The sequence below is a fragment of the Schistocerca americana genome, chromosome 9 (assembly GCF_021461395.2).
Source record: "Schistocerca americana isolate TAMUIC-IGC-003095 chromosome 9, iqSchAmer2.1, whole genome shotgun sequence".
NCBI lineage: Eukaryota > Metazoa > Arthropoda > Insecta > Orthoptera > Acrididae > Schistocerca > Schistocerca americana.
The window spans coordinates 119,539,658-119,556,710 of NC_060127.1; the positions used below are offsets into that span (position 1 = coordinate 119,539,658).

At 41.7% G+C, this 17,053-nt stretch overlaps 1 protein-coding gene across 1 annotated transcript in view; it reads right to left on the reverse strand.

Annotated features, from left to right (window-relative positions):
* Positions 1–1,047: 1,047 nt before the first annotated feature.
* Positions 1,048–17,053, reverse strand: part of LOC124551358 (persulfide dioxygenase ETHE1, mitochondrial) — a 52,723-nt gene continuing 36,717 nt past the window's right edge. Inside the window, exon 6 of the mRNA XM_047126394.1 lies at positions 1,048–1,821. Coding sequence (XP_046982350.1) covers positions 1,703–1,821 — 119 coding nt within the window. The 3' untranslated portion in view covers positions 1,048–1,702. The remainder of the gene's footprint in view (positions 1,822–17,053) is intronic.

Below are 17,053 nucleotides of genomic sequence, written 5' to 3' on the forward strand. Positions count from 1 at the left end.
ACACCTTTATATTTCCCTGTCTTGTCGCCTCTTCGGCTAACTGTGCCTGCTCATCTATCCATTTCTTTTTATCTCAACTTACCTCCATTTCACTCTTTTGTTTGCTTCCATGTAGTGTTTATACACTTCGATCTTCTGTGCTCTTGTTGTACAAATGTTTACCTTTTGTGTTAGTTCTTTCCTGCGGTTAATTTCATTTCATGTCATCAGAGATCTATTCTTCCTTGATGTACCTTAAATCCTAATATGTTCTTCCCAGCATCTACATAGCTTTAAGTTTTTTCCAGCTTGTTTCAATTCTTTCCTGCATAAAGGTTTTGTCAGGGAGGCTCTGGAATGTGTTTTGCAGTTCAAGGGCAAATCTTTCTTTTATATTTGGTCTTGTAACCTTGCAGATCTATTCCACTTGCAACTATCTCCAACATGAACTCGCCTAAAACAAGGTAACGGTCACTTCCAATGTTTGCTCTTCTCTTATTTTTGACATTTAACAAAGAGTGTCAAAACTTGTAGCTAATGACTGTTTCATCTGATTTTCAATAATCTGATCTGGCAAGATCCACATTATTTTATGGTATATGTGATGTGGAAACAGTGTGCCTCCAATGACTAAAGCCTGCTCAGTGCGCATATCAGCAGTTCACCATTTTCACTTCAACTTCCAGTGCTGTGTACACCCATGATGAGTTCAAGCCCTCCCCTTTATGCACAAACTTTTGTATTCATGTCTCTAATTAAAATTTTCATGTTTCCACAATTACTTCATCTCAGGACTCCACTTAGCTCTGAACAAAATGCATCTTTTAATTCTCCTTCGGCAACTGCAGTACGTGCATATCAATGAATAGAAGAGAAATTTTCCTTGACAATCCAGCCCATCAATTATGTGTTAATTGCATGCCTACCATTATTAATTATTTTTCTGGGACAGTCACCATGTTATGAATGATCCCTGACATCATGTTGGAAGAGGATCCATGTTGACAACCAATCAGTCTGAGAATGAGATGGTAAGGATGCTGTGAATGTACACAAAAAATGTCTGTCTTCAATACATTGTAAATTTTATTGTTAACATTCATAAAAACAGTATTTCATTACAACAATATAAAGCATACCACTATTCAGTCTAATCTGTAAAACTTGTACTTGTTTACTTTATAAAAATATACCATTTTTGTAAAACAGTAATTTACATGTACTTTATAAAATATACCACCAGCAATATAATCATCATGATACTCACTTGCTAGAAATAAATCAGCCTCACAAAAGTTTATAACTGTACTTGTTTTTGTACCACTTATTTTATCATGTACAGGTGATACTTTGGAATGGAAATTAAGTATGCTAAGTACATTTTCAAGCATTGCCGGCTGGAGCCAGTATAAGGAAACCCTTCACCTAAGACTAGGTGTTCTACAGTCTGAATAGCACCATTACTGAATCACAGAAAAAGCTACAGCATAACAGAGCACACAAAGTACATAGCTTTTACTTTTCATGTAAACAATGTGTACTCTGTGGAAGTTTGATGCTAGCCACCATTCTATTTAACAATGACAATTTTCTAGATTATTAAAATTTAGTTACTTCAATAAAAATAAACTTGAACCAATTTTCATGCTTTTATTTCTAATATACCTAAATGAAGCTGTACAGTTTTGTATGTCTGGTTACATATTGAAAATTTTCATGCAGGTTATAGCACAGGAGGTGCCTCCTGTGGAGTGTCGTCTCTTTTAACAGGCTTCTTCTTATCACCAGGAAGAGGTGGCAGATCGTGAAGGCCACACACGCGATTTGCCGGCACAGCCCGATCTGAAAGAATGTCAGGTATGAGGCATGTGTTCATAATGAAAAGCACCTGAATAACACTCTTCTGCTTTCCTGGACCACAAAAATCACAAACAAAATAAACATCACATTCTTCACATATTTATTCTCTCCAAAGAATAAGCTCAGCAGACAAAATGTTAGTCATCCCCTTAAACACACTAGTTGTTTTAGAACACTGTATAATGGGGTAGAACTGGTAACACATGATCACGTGATCCTCCAACACTGAGGTAAGTCATGACAGTGGTGTGGCGTGTATGTACTGGTCAGTTGCGTGCAATGAGCGCAGCCCGACAGATGGCTCGATGTGGAGGTGTGACATAATGACTTGCTAGTGACCACATGAATCAAACTGCCTAGATTGTTGGAGTATCAACACATGATGTTCCACATACAAACATGGCGTAAGAGGGATGATCAAAAAATCCTAACAGACAGGGACTGAAGGCACATATCACATCACTTCAATTACAACCAATTTCAAATCTGACAGGGATTGCTACAGTTTGTGAATGCAGGCCTCTTTCAACCAGTTTCTGCGCGAACACTGTGAGGGGAACTGCACGAAGTGGACATTTGGTGATAGGTATCTTGTAAAAGGACATTGATCACAAAGGCACAAAGTTGCACGTCTTCACTGGGCAGAACAACAGAGAAATTGGATGGTAGCTGGCTAGCTCTATATCTACAAGTGTTCTCTGCAATTCACATTTAAACGCCTGGCAGAGGGTTCATTGAACCACTTTTAGACTATCATTCCACTCCCAAATAGTGCAGGGGATGGGAGGAGAAGACGAACACTTAATATTTCTGTGTGAGCTGTAATTTCTCTTATTTTATTATGCTAATCATTTTTCCCAATGTAGGTTGCCATCAACAAAACATTTTTACATTCAGAAAAGAAAGTACATTATCAAAATCTCGTGAAAATATCTCACTGTAATGAAAAACACCTTTGTTTTAATCATTGCCACCCCAACTCGTGTACTCATCTGACTGACAGTCTGCTGTACAGCTGTGGTTGTTTTCTCTTGTGCCCAGCACCTCTGTTGCTATATTTATAATATTAGTTTTTGAGTATTCATACACTCCTGGAAATTGAAATAAGAACACCGTGAATTCATTGTCCCAGGAAGGGGAAACTTTATTGACACATTCCTGGGGTCAGATACATCACATGATCACACTGACAGAACCACAGGCACGTAGACACAGGCAACAGAGCATGCACAATGTCGGCACTAGTACAGTGTATATCCACCTTTCGCAGCAATGCAGGCTGCTATTCTCCCATGGAGACGATCGTAGAGATGCTGGATGTAGTCCTGTGGAACGGCTTGCCATGCCATTTCCACCTGGCGCCTCAGTTGGACCAGCGTTCGTGCTGGACGTGCAGACCGCGTGAGACGACGCTTCATCCAGTCCCAAACATGCTCAATGGGGGACAGATCCGGAGATCTTGCTGGCCAGGGTAGTTGACTTACACCTTCTAGAGCACGTTTGGTGGCACGGGATACATGCGGACGTGCATTGTCCTGTTGGAACAGCAAGTTCCCTTGCCGGTCTAGGAATGGTAGAACGATGGGTTCGATGACGATTTGGATGTACCGTTCACTATTCAGTGTCCCCTCGACGATCACCAGTGGTGTACGGCCAGTGTAGGAGATCGCTCCCCACACCATGATGCCGGGTGTTGGCCCTGTGTGCCTCGGTCGTATGCAGTCCTGATTGTGGCGCTCACCTGCACGGCGCCTAACACGCATACGACCATCATTGGCACCAAGGCAGAAGCGACTGTCATCGCTGAAGACGACACGTCTCCATTCGTCCCTCCATTCACGCCTGTCGCGACACCACTGGAGGCGGGCTGCACGATGTTGGGGCGTGAGCGGAAGACGGCCTAACGGTGTGCGGGACCGTAGCCCAGCTTCCTGGAGACGGTTGCGAATGGTCCTCGCCGATACCCCAGGAGCAACAGTGTCCCTAATTTGCTGGGAAGTGGCGGTGCGGTCCCCTACGGCACTGCGTAGGATCCTATGGTCTTGGCGTGCATCCGTGCGTCGCTGCGGTCTGGTCCCAGGTCGACGGGCACGTGCACCTTCCGCCGACCACTGGCGACAACATCGATGTACTGTGGAGACCTCACGCCCCACGTGTTGAGCAATTCAGCGGTACGTCCATCCGGCCTCCCGCATGCCCACTATACGCCCTCGCTCAAAGTCCGTCAACTGCACATACGGTTCACGTCCACGCTGTCGCGGCATGCTACCAGTGTTAAAGACTGCGATGGAGCTCCATATGCCACGGCAAACTGGCTGACACTGACGGCGGCGGTGCACAAATGCTGCGCAGCTAGCGCCATTCGACGGCCAACACCGCGGTTCCTGGTGTGTCCGCTGTGCCGTGCGTGTGATCATTGCTTGTACAGCCCTCTCGCAGTGTCCGGAGCAAGTATGGTGGGTCTGACACACCGGTGTCAATGTGTTCTTTTTTCCATTTCCAGGAGTGTATATTTCTTCTGTACTTTCTTCAAATGATTCTTCCTATGTCCTTTCCAGTCTGGCAGCAAGGAATGTTTATATGCTTTCATCGCATACGCTTTCAGCATTGAAGTGTAGATTTCGAGCTTTCTCAGCACAACCTGTTTTAGTGTTGTTAGTATCATTCTTTTTATTCTTCCATGGCCAAAAACTTGTCATTTTCACTAGGTAATGGTCTGATCCTTAGTGGTTCCTCTGTAAGATCTAACATCTGCTGTCTTGAAACTATTTGTCTGTCTAATGATAATATAATCTATTATAGAACGGAGTTCTCTAGTATTATGTCGCTAAGAATATTTATGAATATCCTTGTGCGTAAAAAATGTGTTGATAATTTTCAGATAACAAGGTTCACAAATTCCAATCATACTCCATTGTCTTATATTCTCTCTCTCCATGTTTTCCCACTATCGTACACGATTCTATAATTCCTACTCTTCCATTCATATCCTGCATGATAGTCACTTTCTTCCTTCTTCGTATTTTTTTCTATAGCCTCCGTAAGGACTGTCCAGAAAGTAACTTTCTCCAATAATTACAACTTTCTTGGCAAATAGTGTCATTTCCACCAAAATAATACAGTCATTAGTAAACTTCCAATTTGTGATTCTGTTTTTTCATGATTTCATTATCATAATGGAGACTCCTGCTTTGGCTCTTATCACTTAAGACACCTACTCCAAAATGTACATAATTACAAAGTTGTTGTTCTCCTTTGCCTTTCCTCTTGGTCTTCGAGAGTATGTTGTCATCCACTTTGAACCTGTCAAGTTCTGTTGGTAGTATATTTAGTTTTGCGTAGATACCTTGCATGTTCTAGCATCCAAATGTCACTTTCCTTTTTTCTTCACCAGTTCATTGCCCAAGAGTTTTTCTGAGGAATATTATTCGGTTTTCTAGCATTTTAATTTTTTCACGCGAGTGAGGAGCTGGCTCACTGCACAACCCCCAACCTGGGGGAGCAGCTAATTTATTCTCAAGGGTTTCTTCCTTTAGCCTTTGATAACCTAGTATTTTGCTACCAGGCAGCAGCCACTAGTTTTGATCCACCCCACATATTTTATTTCCTGGATACCCACCATATCTGGTGAGTATTCCTCTACAGGCCACTTGTGGAGATGCCCAGCACATTTGGAGACTAGTAACTCCACAAGAGAGAGTCTGTATTTGCAGATCTTATTATCAGCATATTTTCTGAACTATGACTTTAACAGAGTACATTCTAGCCCTTGTTGCCAAAAGAATATCTTTTAAGTAGTCCAGCAACAGACTCTGATGAACACTTCAAATGGCCAACAAAGAAAAGACTTTGAGTTTCAGATAACTGCATCTTAGAAACATTGAACTCATTGTTACCAAAAATACAAAAAGTTTTTGATCAGCTTACAGATTTTTACATGAGGCTTTAACAAACTTTTTACACAGACATAGGCTGTATTTTTTTAAACAACTTTGTACAGGTTTTCTGTTAAAATTGATGGCAATGGAACTGTGTTGTGCTGTGAAAATGTGTGGTTTTATTTTCTTTCTTGCAGTCTGTTTTAATTACAATAGCAGGCCATTTAAAGCATTAGACAAATTGTTTCTTCTGTATATATTCTCTCTCTTTATCTCAACAATGTAAGAAAAGATAGATCGCTACTCACCATAAAGATAACAAGCTAAGTTCCAGACAGGCACAATTAAAAAACACTTACATATAAGCTTTCAGCCTTAGCCTTCGTCATTCGGGAGGTTAATGTTTCAAACCCGCATTCGACCATCCTGATTTAGATTTTCTGTGATTTCCCTAAATCGCTTCAGGGAAATGCCGGGATGGTTCCTTTGACAGGGCATGGGCAAATTCCTTCCCCATCCTTCCCAAACCCAATGGGACCTGTGACCTCACTGTTTGTTCCCCTCCACCAAATCAGCCTCAGCCTTCTCATAAAAGGAGAAGCATGCACCACTGATTCACACAAGCAAGCACAGCTCACATGCACATGACTGTCAACTCCGGCAGCTAAGGCCAGAATGCCTCATATGTAATTTTAAATAAAAATTGTATACACAGCTATGTTCTGTTTTGTTTTCTTCCTCACAGTCAGTTTTAACGGAAAGCAAGAAAGATATATTTATGGCTCATTGGCTTATGGTTAGAATACTACTATGGAATCTGAACCATCTTAAACTTTGTGCTTGTACCCACTTGCAGGTTAAAAGTATTCAAAATATTGTCATTGAAAGTACTATCCTCACAGATTGGGCAGCAGGAGAAGTCTCTCGTATCTCATAACCAATGATCCCATCTGATTTATCCAGTTGAGGCTTCATCGGCAATAATAATAAACAAGACTCATGGTCACAGGGGGGGGGGGGGGAGGGAGGAAGAGTATATGGACAGATGATGAAGTGGGGGGGGGGGGGTGAAGAGGAGAGGGACAGAGAGGGAGGGATTGGAGGAGGAGGAGGATAGATATGGGTGGTAGGAGGAGATGGGCAAAGATAGGGGGAGGAAATTAGGACATATATCCAATTCCTATTCATATTTAGCAATTGCGGTGCATTTATATGATCGATGGACAAGAAAATTAGTCAGTCCCCAGGAGCCAACTTGCTAATACTGTGTAATGCACCACCTCTAGCCTTGATAATGGCCTCAATTCAGTGATGAAGAGAGCCCACAAGTTTCTTCAGGTTTGCCGTATCCAGCTAAAGCCATTTAATGATGATTAGGTCCCACAGAACTACCAAATTCCTGAGATTTTGATTGCTGCATTTCACTCACTGTTCCAAATAGTCCCAGAAGTCATCAGTGGGTAATTCCATGTCACTTCAATGCATCATTCAACCTGACCCACTCAGATTTCTTTTAAATTTGGCACATTTAGAGATCCAGGTAAGCGATGCTAAACTACCAGTCAAGTTGCAGGAGTGTGCTCGAGTGCTTGTCAAATTGGGACTACATGCGGCGAGTCATGGTTGTCTGGCTCAGTCGGTAAAGCGCTTGACCAAGAAAAACAACGAACTCTACTTTAGTGTGAAAATTGTTTCTGGAAATAGCCCACCAGGCTCCAATATCCTTTCTTCTGAGAGCATTACTCCCGAAAGTTTCACGGGAGCACTTCTGTGAACTCTGGAAGGTATGAGATGAGGTACTGACAGAAGTAAAGCTGTGAGGGCTGTTCGTGGTCATTCTCGGATAGTTCAGTCAGTAAAGTACTTGACTGTGAAATTGAAGGTGCTGTTTTTGAGAACAAGTCCAGTACACATTTTTAATCTGCGAGGAAGTTTTGTCCAGGTTTGTGGTCAAAGCATCCTGTACAAGTGAGCCCAAGTCATCATCTCTTACAACCTAAACAACACCCTGCACATACTGGGTTAAATGCCACATTGGGCCATCAGCACACTTGACTTGTCTCACTGAACTATGTGCCTCCAGATGTCTGTGTGGCATGAAAAGTGATAACTGACTCTAAATAATGAAAAGTGTGAAGCTATCCATATGAATACTAAAAGGAATTCATTAAATTTTGGTTCTATGATAAATCGTACCAAATCTGTCAGTTCAACTAAATACATAGGTGTTACAATTAAACCAACTGAAGTTGGAGTGATCATATACAAAATGTTGTGGGGAAGCCAGACCAAAGACTATATATTTTTTGGCAAGACACTTAGAAGATGCAGAAGGTCTACTAAAAAGATTGCCTTCACAACAGTTGTCTATTCTCTTCTGGAGTATTGCTGCTCGGTATGGGATCCGTACCAGATAGGCTCTATGAAAACACTGAAAAAGTTCAGAGAAGGGTAACTCTTTTGGTGTTAGTACCAAATGGTTTCAGTGTAAGAAAGACTCCCATATCATTGTCTCCAGTAGCATTAAGTTGTCAAAGGGTGGAACAGTACCACCTGAAACCGTACTGTGAGAGCGTCAGGTGACCACGGGATACGAGCAGCCAGACGAGGTGGCGGTTGACCATGCGTTCAAGAGTCTTACCCATACAACTGGTATGGGCGACACTCCAGTAACTGTGAGGGACACTACAATCCTTGCTTGGCTTCCAGAATTGAATCAATATTGCCTCCTTCCAAGTCGTGGGGTACAGTCCATCAAACCAGATCTGACTGAAACAAGAGCTTCAGGGCACAGGTGACGAAGCACGGCATAATGGATCTCATCAGGTCCTGGAGCAGTGTCTCTGGTTGCAAAGAAAGTTGATTCCCATTCCCACATGGAGCACGGAAGGTTGTAGACTTCCACGTTATGCGAGAAGAAATTGAGTCGCTTTATCTCTGCAGTCCTACAGAACACCTGAAAAGCAGGAGCTTGTCTGGATGACGTAGTAACAGTAAAGAAGTGTGCAGCTAAAACCTGCGCCATATCTTCTGACATGTACACCAAGACTCCATTACTTGACAAGGCCATAAGGGGATGCGTACTAATCTTGCCTGAAATCCGTCTTATTGATTCCCAAACTTGCACAGTGGAAGTGGACCGAACAATGGAAGCCCTCTTCCGTTCTTTTGTCACTCGCCTCGCATGTGCTCTCACAGATCTGAAGGCATGAAGATTGTCAGTAGCTGGATAGTGTTCGAAGTCCTGCAGAGCTGTTTGACTGGCCCTGATTGCCAATCGACAGTTGTTATTCCAGCAAGGTACAGGCCATCATCTAAGGTGGTTACTAGACCCGAGGATGGACTCTGAGATAGCTCGTTGGATCTCTCAAATGATATGGGCCATCACATCCTGAGCACAACCATTTTGTTCAAAACTAGCCTGTCAACCGTACTGTAAGAAATTTGCCCTTTGTATCATTCACTGTGTGGTCTCCCGTCGGCAACTGTCCTAGCTGACTGACAGATCCACACTGGGAAGTGGTCACTAGAATGTAAATCTGCATCCACTTCCCAATGAACTGAGTCTGCAATGTCTGGGGAACAAAAACAAAGGTCAATGGCTGAAAAGTGACCAAGAATTTCTAGAAAAGTGTGTCATCTGACCTGCATTCAGAAGGCAGATACTCTCAGAATGGACAAGTCGCTCGATCATCCGACCCGTGGAGCAAGTGGTAGCCGAGCCCCACAGCACATTGTGTGAACTGAAGTCTCCCACAAGAAGGAATGGCCATGGGAGTGCCCAGAAGAGTTCTGCCAGTGCGTCTGCATTCAAAGCATCATTAGGGGGAAGGTACAAAGAACACACTGTGATATTAAAGGGTGTGTGAACTTTCACAGCAATTGCATGCGTGGTAGTGGTAAGAGGGACATGGAGAGGAGTGGCATCTGTCACCTATAAAAACAGCCACTCCACCTTTAGCCCTGTCTCCAGCAGAATCGTCCTTCCTGTATGCGAGGTAGCCCCTTAATGCAGGTGTGTCGGTAACTTTAACATGTGTTTCTTGTAAGCATTTGCAGAACAGTTTCTCCTGGACCAGTAGCTGCAATGCTTCCAAATGGGAGCAATATCCATTCAAATTTCACTGCAACACAGAAGTCTCTGTGGAAGCCAGGTTAGCACTGGTTGTTCTTGTCATTCTCCCTCAGAGGCTGGAAGGTCAGGGGGAACATTAGCCAGTTTCTCGCTCTCCGGTTCCTCCGATTGGAAGTCCGTATCCTCAAGAGCATAGTTCCCATCAGAAAGGAAGAGCACTCGCCGGTCCAAAGGTTTAACTACCAATTTCTTGGGCTTAGAACTACTTTTTTGACAGACGTTTTTCTTTACTGGTGGGAGGAGGTGGTTGCCCGGGTAGTGGAATGTGGCTTAGGTGGCAAGCCTATTGCCAATGGCTTCCGAATGACTTTTGGTTTAAAGTGGAGTATTTCCCCCACAGGTACATAGACAAGTGCATGTGCTTGTAATTGAATCTATGGTCTGAGTTTGTGTGGAGGCATCACATTTAGCGATTGGTGTCTTAAGGGCTGATGCAAAAGAAGAAGTTAAAACCGGTGATTGCATAGCTTTTAAAGCTTTTTTAGCTTCACCACAGAGCATGTGTCTCTTTACTCCTGAATTTCCCTTTCCTCATTGTAAACCTCACATTTTCTGCTCCATACTGGGTGATCCCTGGAGCAGTTAACACATTTTGGAGGAAGTGTACAAGAATTGCCTGATTCGTGAGCTGAGTCTCCACAACTGCCACACACAGCCTTCCCATTACATCCCAGGTGGTTATGACCAAATCATTGACATTTGGTAAGGAACAAATGGGTGAACCTTAAGCTGGATATAGCCTGCAAGGATGTGTTCAGGCAATTCTGGAGTACTTAAAGTTAGAATAAATATTGTCGATTTGCCATCGCCTCTCCTCATATAATTCTGCAGTTCCGCGACACCCATATTTTTCCATTCTTTACGTAACTCCGTGGGGTCACCTCCGCTATATCTGCGCAGGTAACCAATCCCTTACTAAAGTTAAAGGCGTTATGCAACTCAGCCTCGACTGGGTAGTCACCTATGGCCTTATATCCCAGAAGCTTAGATATTTGGTTTGAATTAGCAGTTTCAACTAGAAGTGTTCCATTACGAAGTCATTTGACACTTTTTTTGAGACCCAGCAATACCTTCCAATGACTTGTGAATATAGAAAGGGGAGATCTTGTCAAAGGTTCCCCTGTTCACTTGATTACAATGAAAGTGTTATGGCACACTAATGTCCTGTTACTATGATTCTGATATTTCTTTTTGGGAAGACTGACAAACCGAGCTCTCTTTGAGGATTGGGTGTAGGTACTATCTGACAATACACTCATCCCGTCAGGAGTATTAGTTTGACAAGACTGTTCCACAGAGATCCCATGAGATTCTAGGGAAACAACCGTTGACCCAGGCACAGCCCTGCATGCCTAAGCAAACCTTATACAACTTGGGGGTGGCAGGTGCCCCAGAGGTTGCCCACTAGATACTGTTTTATCTCAACAGCCATTCATCTCAGCAGCACATAGCACACCTTGAGGTTGAGGTTTTCTTTATAGAGGTGTGTACCTTCCTCACAGTCCAGGTGGTGACGCCATGACCTCCATTGTCCGAGACACACAACATTCCACCGCCGCAGCGCACGGTGGTCGCTGAAGTATGCCTACAGCTTACCATGACACAGGGCTGGCAGTGCTTACCAGTCACCAGCTCAGGAACCCTGGAGTCACCAAGCCCGTACTCAGCCAACGAATACTGAGCCCCTGAGGGGATGTGAGTTGTGCTGTCTTTGTATGAGGTAGTATACTAGAGAATGTGTTAAATGTAAATGACCTTGTGCTGCTGTGATAATAAGTGAGTATTGGCTTACATCGGTGATTGAATTTTGAAATTAGGAGTGTTATTTTTCAACCTTTATTGCCACTGATGAACACCTCTGAAAGAAGTATACATATCTGGAATCACTACATTAAAAAGAATATTTCCAACACGGGAACTTGGGAAGAGATGTATCATATTGGAAATATGTGTAATACTGCAGGCTACTAACCAAGGAGCACTTTTAAGTCATATTCCTTAATGAAAAAGATACGTTGAACTGTTACTAGCCTTACAACTTGCACATGAGGAAGCACTTGCACATTCTTACAAGTGTAACGAACTAAATGAGACCTACCCTTGGCACCGGATCATTAGCAGCTTTGTTACAAAGGTCAACCCTACTGACTAGATTATTGTTTGCCAGGTTTGCTAAAAACTGATGTCTATTTGCTAAAATTGTAACAAGGAAATAATTGTTTCCAAGCATTTTAAATGTTGTGTGCATCCTAAAGAATGTAACTGCTAACTCTCATCAATAATATAAAATCTGTCTAAACAAGCTGTTTTTGAATGCAAGTTGAAAAGGGAAATCAACAACAAAACGCAACAAGTAACAATCTGTAGATACAACAAGAAACATACACTGTTGTCATACAGCTAGATATCGGACGCCACTGAAAATGGATAATATGCTTTTACCAACAATTATGAAAAGAAAGGTTACTACACACTGTAAATATGACACGCCGAGTTGCAAACAGGCACAACAAAAGACTTGTTAAGCTTTTGGCCGAGCCTTCTTCAGAAAAGAAAGGAAACACAACACACACACACACACACACACACACACACACAAAAGCAGGCACACCTTACCCACAATGACTTTGGAAAAAAAGCTCGTGTATAAAAGTCTTTTCATTGTGTCTGTCTGCAACTCAATGTGCCATCTTTACAGTGAGTAGCAATTTTTCCTTTCCATAATTGTTGATATTTCTACCAGGGCCTTCCACTGTTTCATATGATTATATATTTACCCTTCAGGACAGTCAGCACTATTGCTCCTTAGCTCTTGTCTATTTATTTGTGTAACACACTGTATTCAGATGCAGCAGACTGAGTAACTGCACCAGTTATACTATCTGATATTATTTTCTTACACCCAGAAATGATATTGGATACTGAATACGAGCTTGAACATACTACAGTCACTACAATAGAGGAGTACTCCATTTACAACATACGAGGGTTGACTGAAAAGTAATGCCTTCATCTTCGTTAATTGGGTTTGGGTGGGAATATTTTAATAAATCAAACACAGAAATAATCCTTAGAATGTGATCTTTAATTACCAATATTCACTTTTCCACATATTCACCAGGCAATTGGATACATTTCTGCCAATTATTAACAAGTTTTCTGAAGCCGTCATGGAAGAAGTCGACACACTGTTTCCACAACCAAAATCTCACAGTTCTCTCAACATCTTCATCAGAAGCATAATGATGTCCCCACAGATCGTCTTTCAGTATCGGGAACAGATGGAAGTCAGATGGTGCTAAATCTGGACTGTATGGAGGATGCCGTACGGTAGTGAGATTCAGTCTCTAAAGTTCTGCTGTGGTGGCATGTGAAGTGTGTGGTTTGGCATTGTCATGCTCCAGGAAAACATTTCCCTTTTTTGATTTTGCCAATTGTGCTTGCAATTTCTCTCTGAGTGATATGATGATCATCCTGAATCAATCTGTCAACATTCTGCTTGTGAAATTTGGTGGTTGCTGTCACGGGACTTCCAACTCTTCGTTTGTCATGCAGGTCTGATGTTCCTGCCTCAACATCTTTAAACTTAGTCGCCCAACGACGCACAGTACTCACATCAACACAATCACCATAAACTACTTACATTCTCTGATGAATCATCTTACGGGTGACACCTTATGCTGTCAAGAATTCAATGACTGCACATTGCTTATATAGCACTGACCGACTGTCTGAGCAGGGTTCCATACTTTACACTGCAACAACACAACTGTTCAATGCTAAGGCTTCCCACCAACTGGAGCTGTAGAAAAGATGCTACAGAACAAGACAGTACCCGCCGCATACCAATGCTGCCAACTGTTGAAGAGTTACGAAGGTGGAGGCATTACTTTTCAGTCGACCCTCGTAAATAAAATAGCAGCTGAAATTAAATTTCATAAACAAGACTTTGAATATTAAATACAGAGCAACTAAAGGAATGAGATTCAGGATTTTTCAGTAATACTGAAAATATGCACACTGATTGAATATAATGCAATCAAATGTTGCCTGTTAAGTTGATATCAAAACTAAAGATAAATATTCTGATAGGAACAGGTGGTTATAACTCAACTGGTGTTCTGAGTGGTGCAGTACGGACTGCATACATTGCAGAGTGCTGAAACAAAACATATATGTGCATCAATCAGTGCATTCATGGAGTTCCTGAAGAAATAACAGTCCCACTTTCTGCCATCAGATGAAAATATGACACTGTAAGCAGTCTGTATGCGGTGTTAGTGCAGAAAAAGTGGGGGAATGATCGAACACATGGCACGTTTATTAGGATAGGCTCACAAGTCATAACATGTGTGCAATACGGTCTCCCGACATAACAGTATTCTGCATCTATAACATGGCATGGTCAACAGTTGTTTGCAGCATATCTGGAGTAATCAGAACAGTATGTTATCATATGCAATCCTTCAGATCAAGAAGAGTCCAGGTATACCCTTGATAGACACGATCTCTCAGTTTTCCCCACAACCAGAAGTCACATGGATTTAGGTCAGGGTATCTGGAAGGCCACACATCTGGAAATGATGCAGAGATAAATGAAGGTTCCCTGAACCAAATCTTTCATGTGGCAGGTGACATCTGGTGGTGTCCCATCTTGTATGAAAATAATGGTGTGACTTCTACATTCTTGCAAAGCTGGAATCACGTGTTGCACAAGGAAGTCATTATAACACGCAGATGTCACTGCATACCTAACAGACCCACAAGGTGTCATCTTCTCAGAGAAAAACAGATAGAGTACGAAGGAACTTGTGAAACCACACCACACAGCCACATAAGCTGACTGCAGTAGATGTTCCTGCAAAAATGTGGTGGAGTAGAACCTCATATGTGACAGTTCTGTGCATTCATGACCCCATAGAGTAAAATGTGCCTTGTCCATCCAAAAAATATTCCCCGACCACATGTCATCCACTTTTGCGTGTGCCAAAAAATGAAGAGCAAAGTCATGGTGTTGTAGCCTGTGTTGGGGCTTCTTTTAGTGGACATTCTGAATCTTTTAGAGATACCGGTGTAAAATGCACAACATCTTTTGAATTGTTGACCGGGGAAGAGAGAATTCCTTTGATGCACCTCGAGCACTGGCTGCAGAATTTGAGGCATCTGCTGCAAAGCTGGCCATAGCTACAGCAATTTCATCAACAAGTGCCATGGGCCGCCACCTTCTCTGTTCTGTACCACCTAGTTCACTTGTTTCTTCAAATTTCTTGATAATATTTTTTAGCCCGTTTATTGGCATGGCGCCCCTTCGCAGCAGTTTCTGTCAGCGGAATTCATGCAGACAATCAGTATACTGACGTCAAAATGGGACATTTCATATTCTGACTGCTTACAGTGCCATATATTCATCTGGTGGCGGAAAGCGGAACTATTATTGTTTTCTGCATACTACTTGAGTGCACCAATTAATAAACAAACCTACAATGTTTCACTGTCCTGTGATGTACACAGCCTACACAGCAGCATTTAGAACACTGTTAGTTTAATTATAGCCACCCAATATAATTACCATTGGATAAATAATAATTACCATTACTGAGATTTATAACCAGTTATTTCAAGCTGAAACTGATTGCCTGGACAAAGCTGGCATACATTTACTGGTCAACAAATACATTCCAGATCACCCTGTAACCCCAGTCATTGAGTCACATTGGTTAGTTTAACAAAGAATTAACTGCAGGGTCTTATGTCAGAATGAACCAACTACAGATTTTGACATTTTGAGTTTTCCATGGCAGCTGATGTTGAATATCGTAAATACTGATGTGGTAAACTGATCGAAGACTATGGTTACACAATGAGGAACATTTATCACATTTGAATTTCTGACGTATTTCAAACTGACATATTTCTGGTGTGAAAGTGAACTGAATACATTGACTAGATATGGGACAAAATTCTAGATTTAAGGTTACGAGACAAATGAGAGTGATGTTGATATCTAGCGTGATTCTAATGATTACTACATGCCATCTTACGATCAATCAGTAAGCAAAGGTACGTTTTACACTTAAAACAATACAAACTTGGGTAAAAAAGGTGTAAAATGTTCTCTAGTTACTTACAGTTGTATGAGGTTAAGGTCACAGTTTGAACATGCAGCATGCAATTGAATCAGCTAACAGCATGAAGGTGTCCTCTTGTACTATCTAGGGAGTCAAGTGAGAACTGTACAGTGGAAAGCATACAACCCATGCATACGGATTCCTTCATAAGTGATTGTTACAGCTGATGAACATTGAGAACATCACAAACACCAGGAACGTAGTTGGTGCACTTTCGCATACAAGAATTGTGAAAGATTTTTTAAAATTAAAAGTCACAGTCATCTACACAAGGAACTCAGAAATAATCAAAACATGCAACGTTAAAAACCAAAAGTTTCATGTGGTGGAGTTTAACACCAGTTAAAGAAACTGGAAGAAGTTGCTGGAAAAACTGTAGCTTAGATGAACACAAAATACATCACAATCAGCAAATGTAAGTCAAATGTAATTCAACTTAAGGACCTTAAATTCCCCACAGAAAAACCACTTATGAATGAAAAGAAGAATACCCTAGAGTCAATGCTGTGCTTCGTTCCCCCTGTTCATTATGTTCGAGACTCTAATGATCATGAAATGTCAGTAGATTACTAAGCATCCTCAAAATTCTATTCGAAGACATTGTCTCTTAATAGTACACAAACACTGTTCTTGGTCAAATGAAAAATAACTTGTATGAGTAACATCTATGTTGAGATATTGTTAATGTTCAATTTTCATTACACTTAATTGTAAAGGCTATAATTTTCCAGACCTGTAATGTGTGTGACTTGTGTGAAAAGCAAATAAATGACATTGAATATATTCTAGGAATCTGCTGAACATCAGTTATTATCCTCAATACGTCAACTGATTTTGTAGATGAACTTTAGACCTGAATATCTCGAAACATACATTTTGTTGTTTGACCATTCTGGCATATGATCCTCCAATTGTAGATCAATTATAAGAGATTCCTGATGCTGCAGGAACTGCTGTTCTGTTGTCATAATTATTCAGAAATTTAGAAAAAAAATTAGCAACTTCAGTAACTCTGCTACACTACCTGCCATCTTTCAGTCTACTGAAGCTAAGTGACTAATGACCCTGAACTA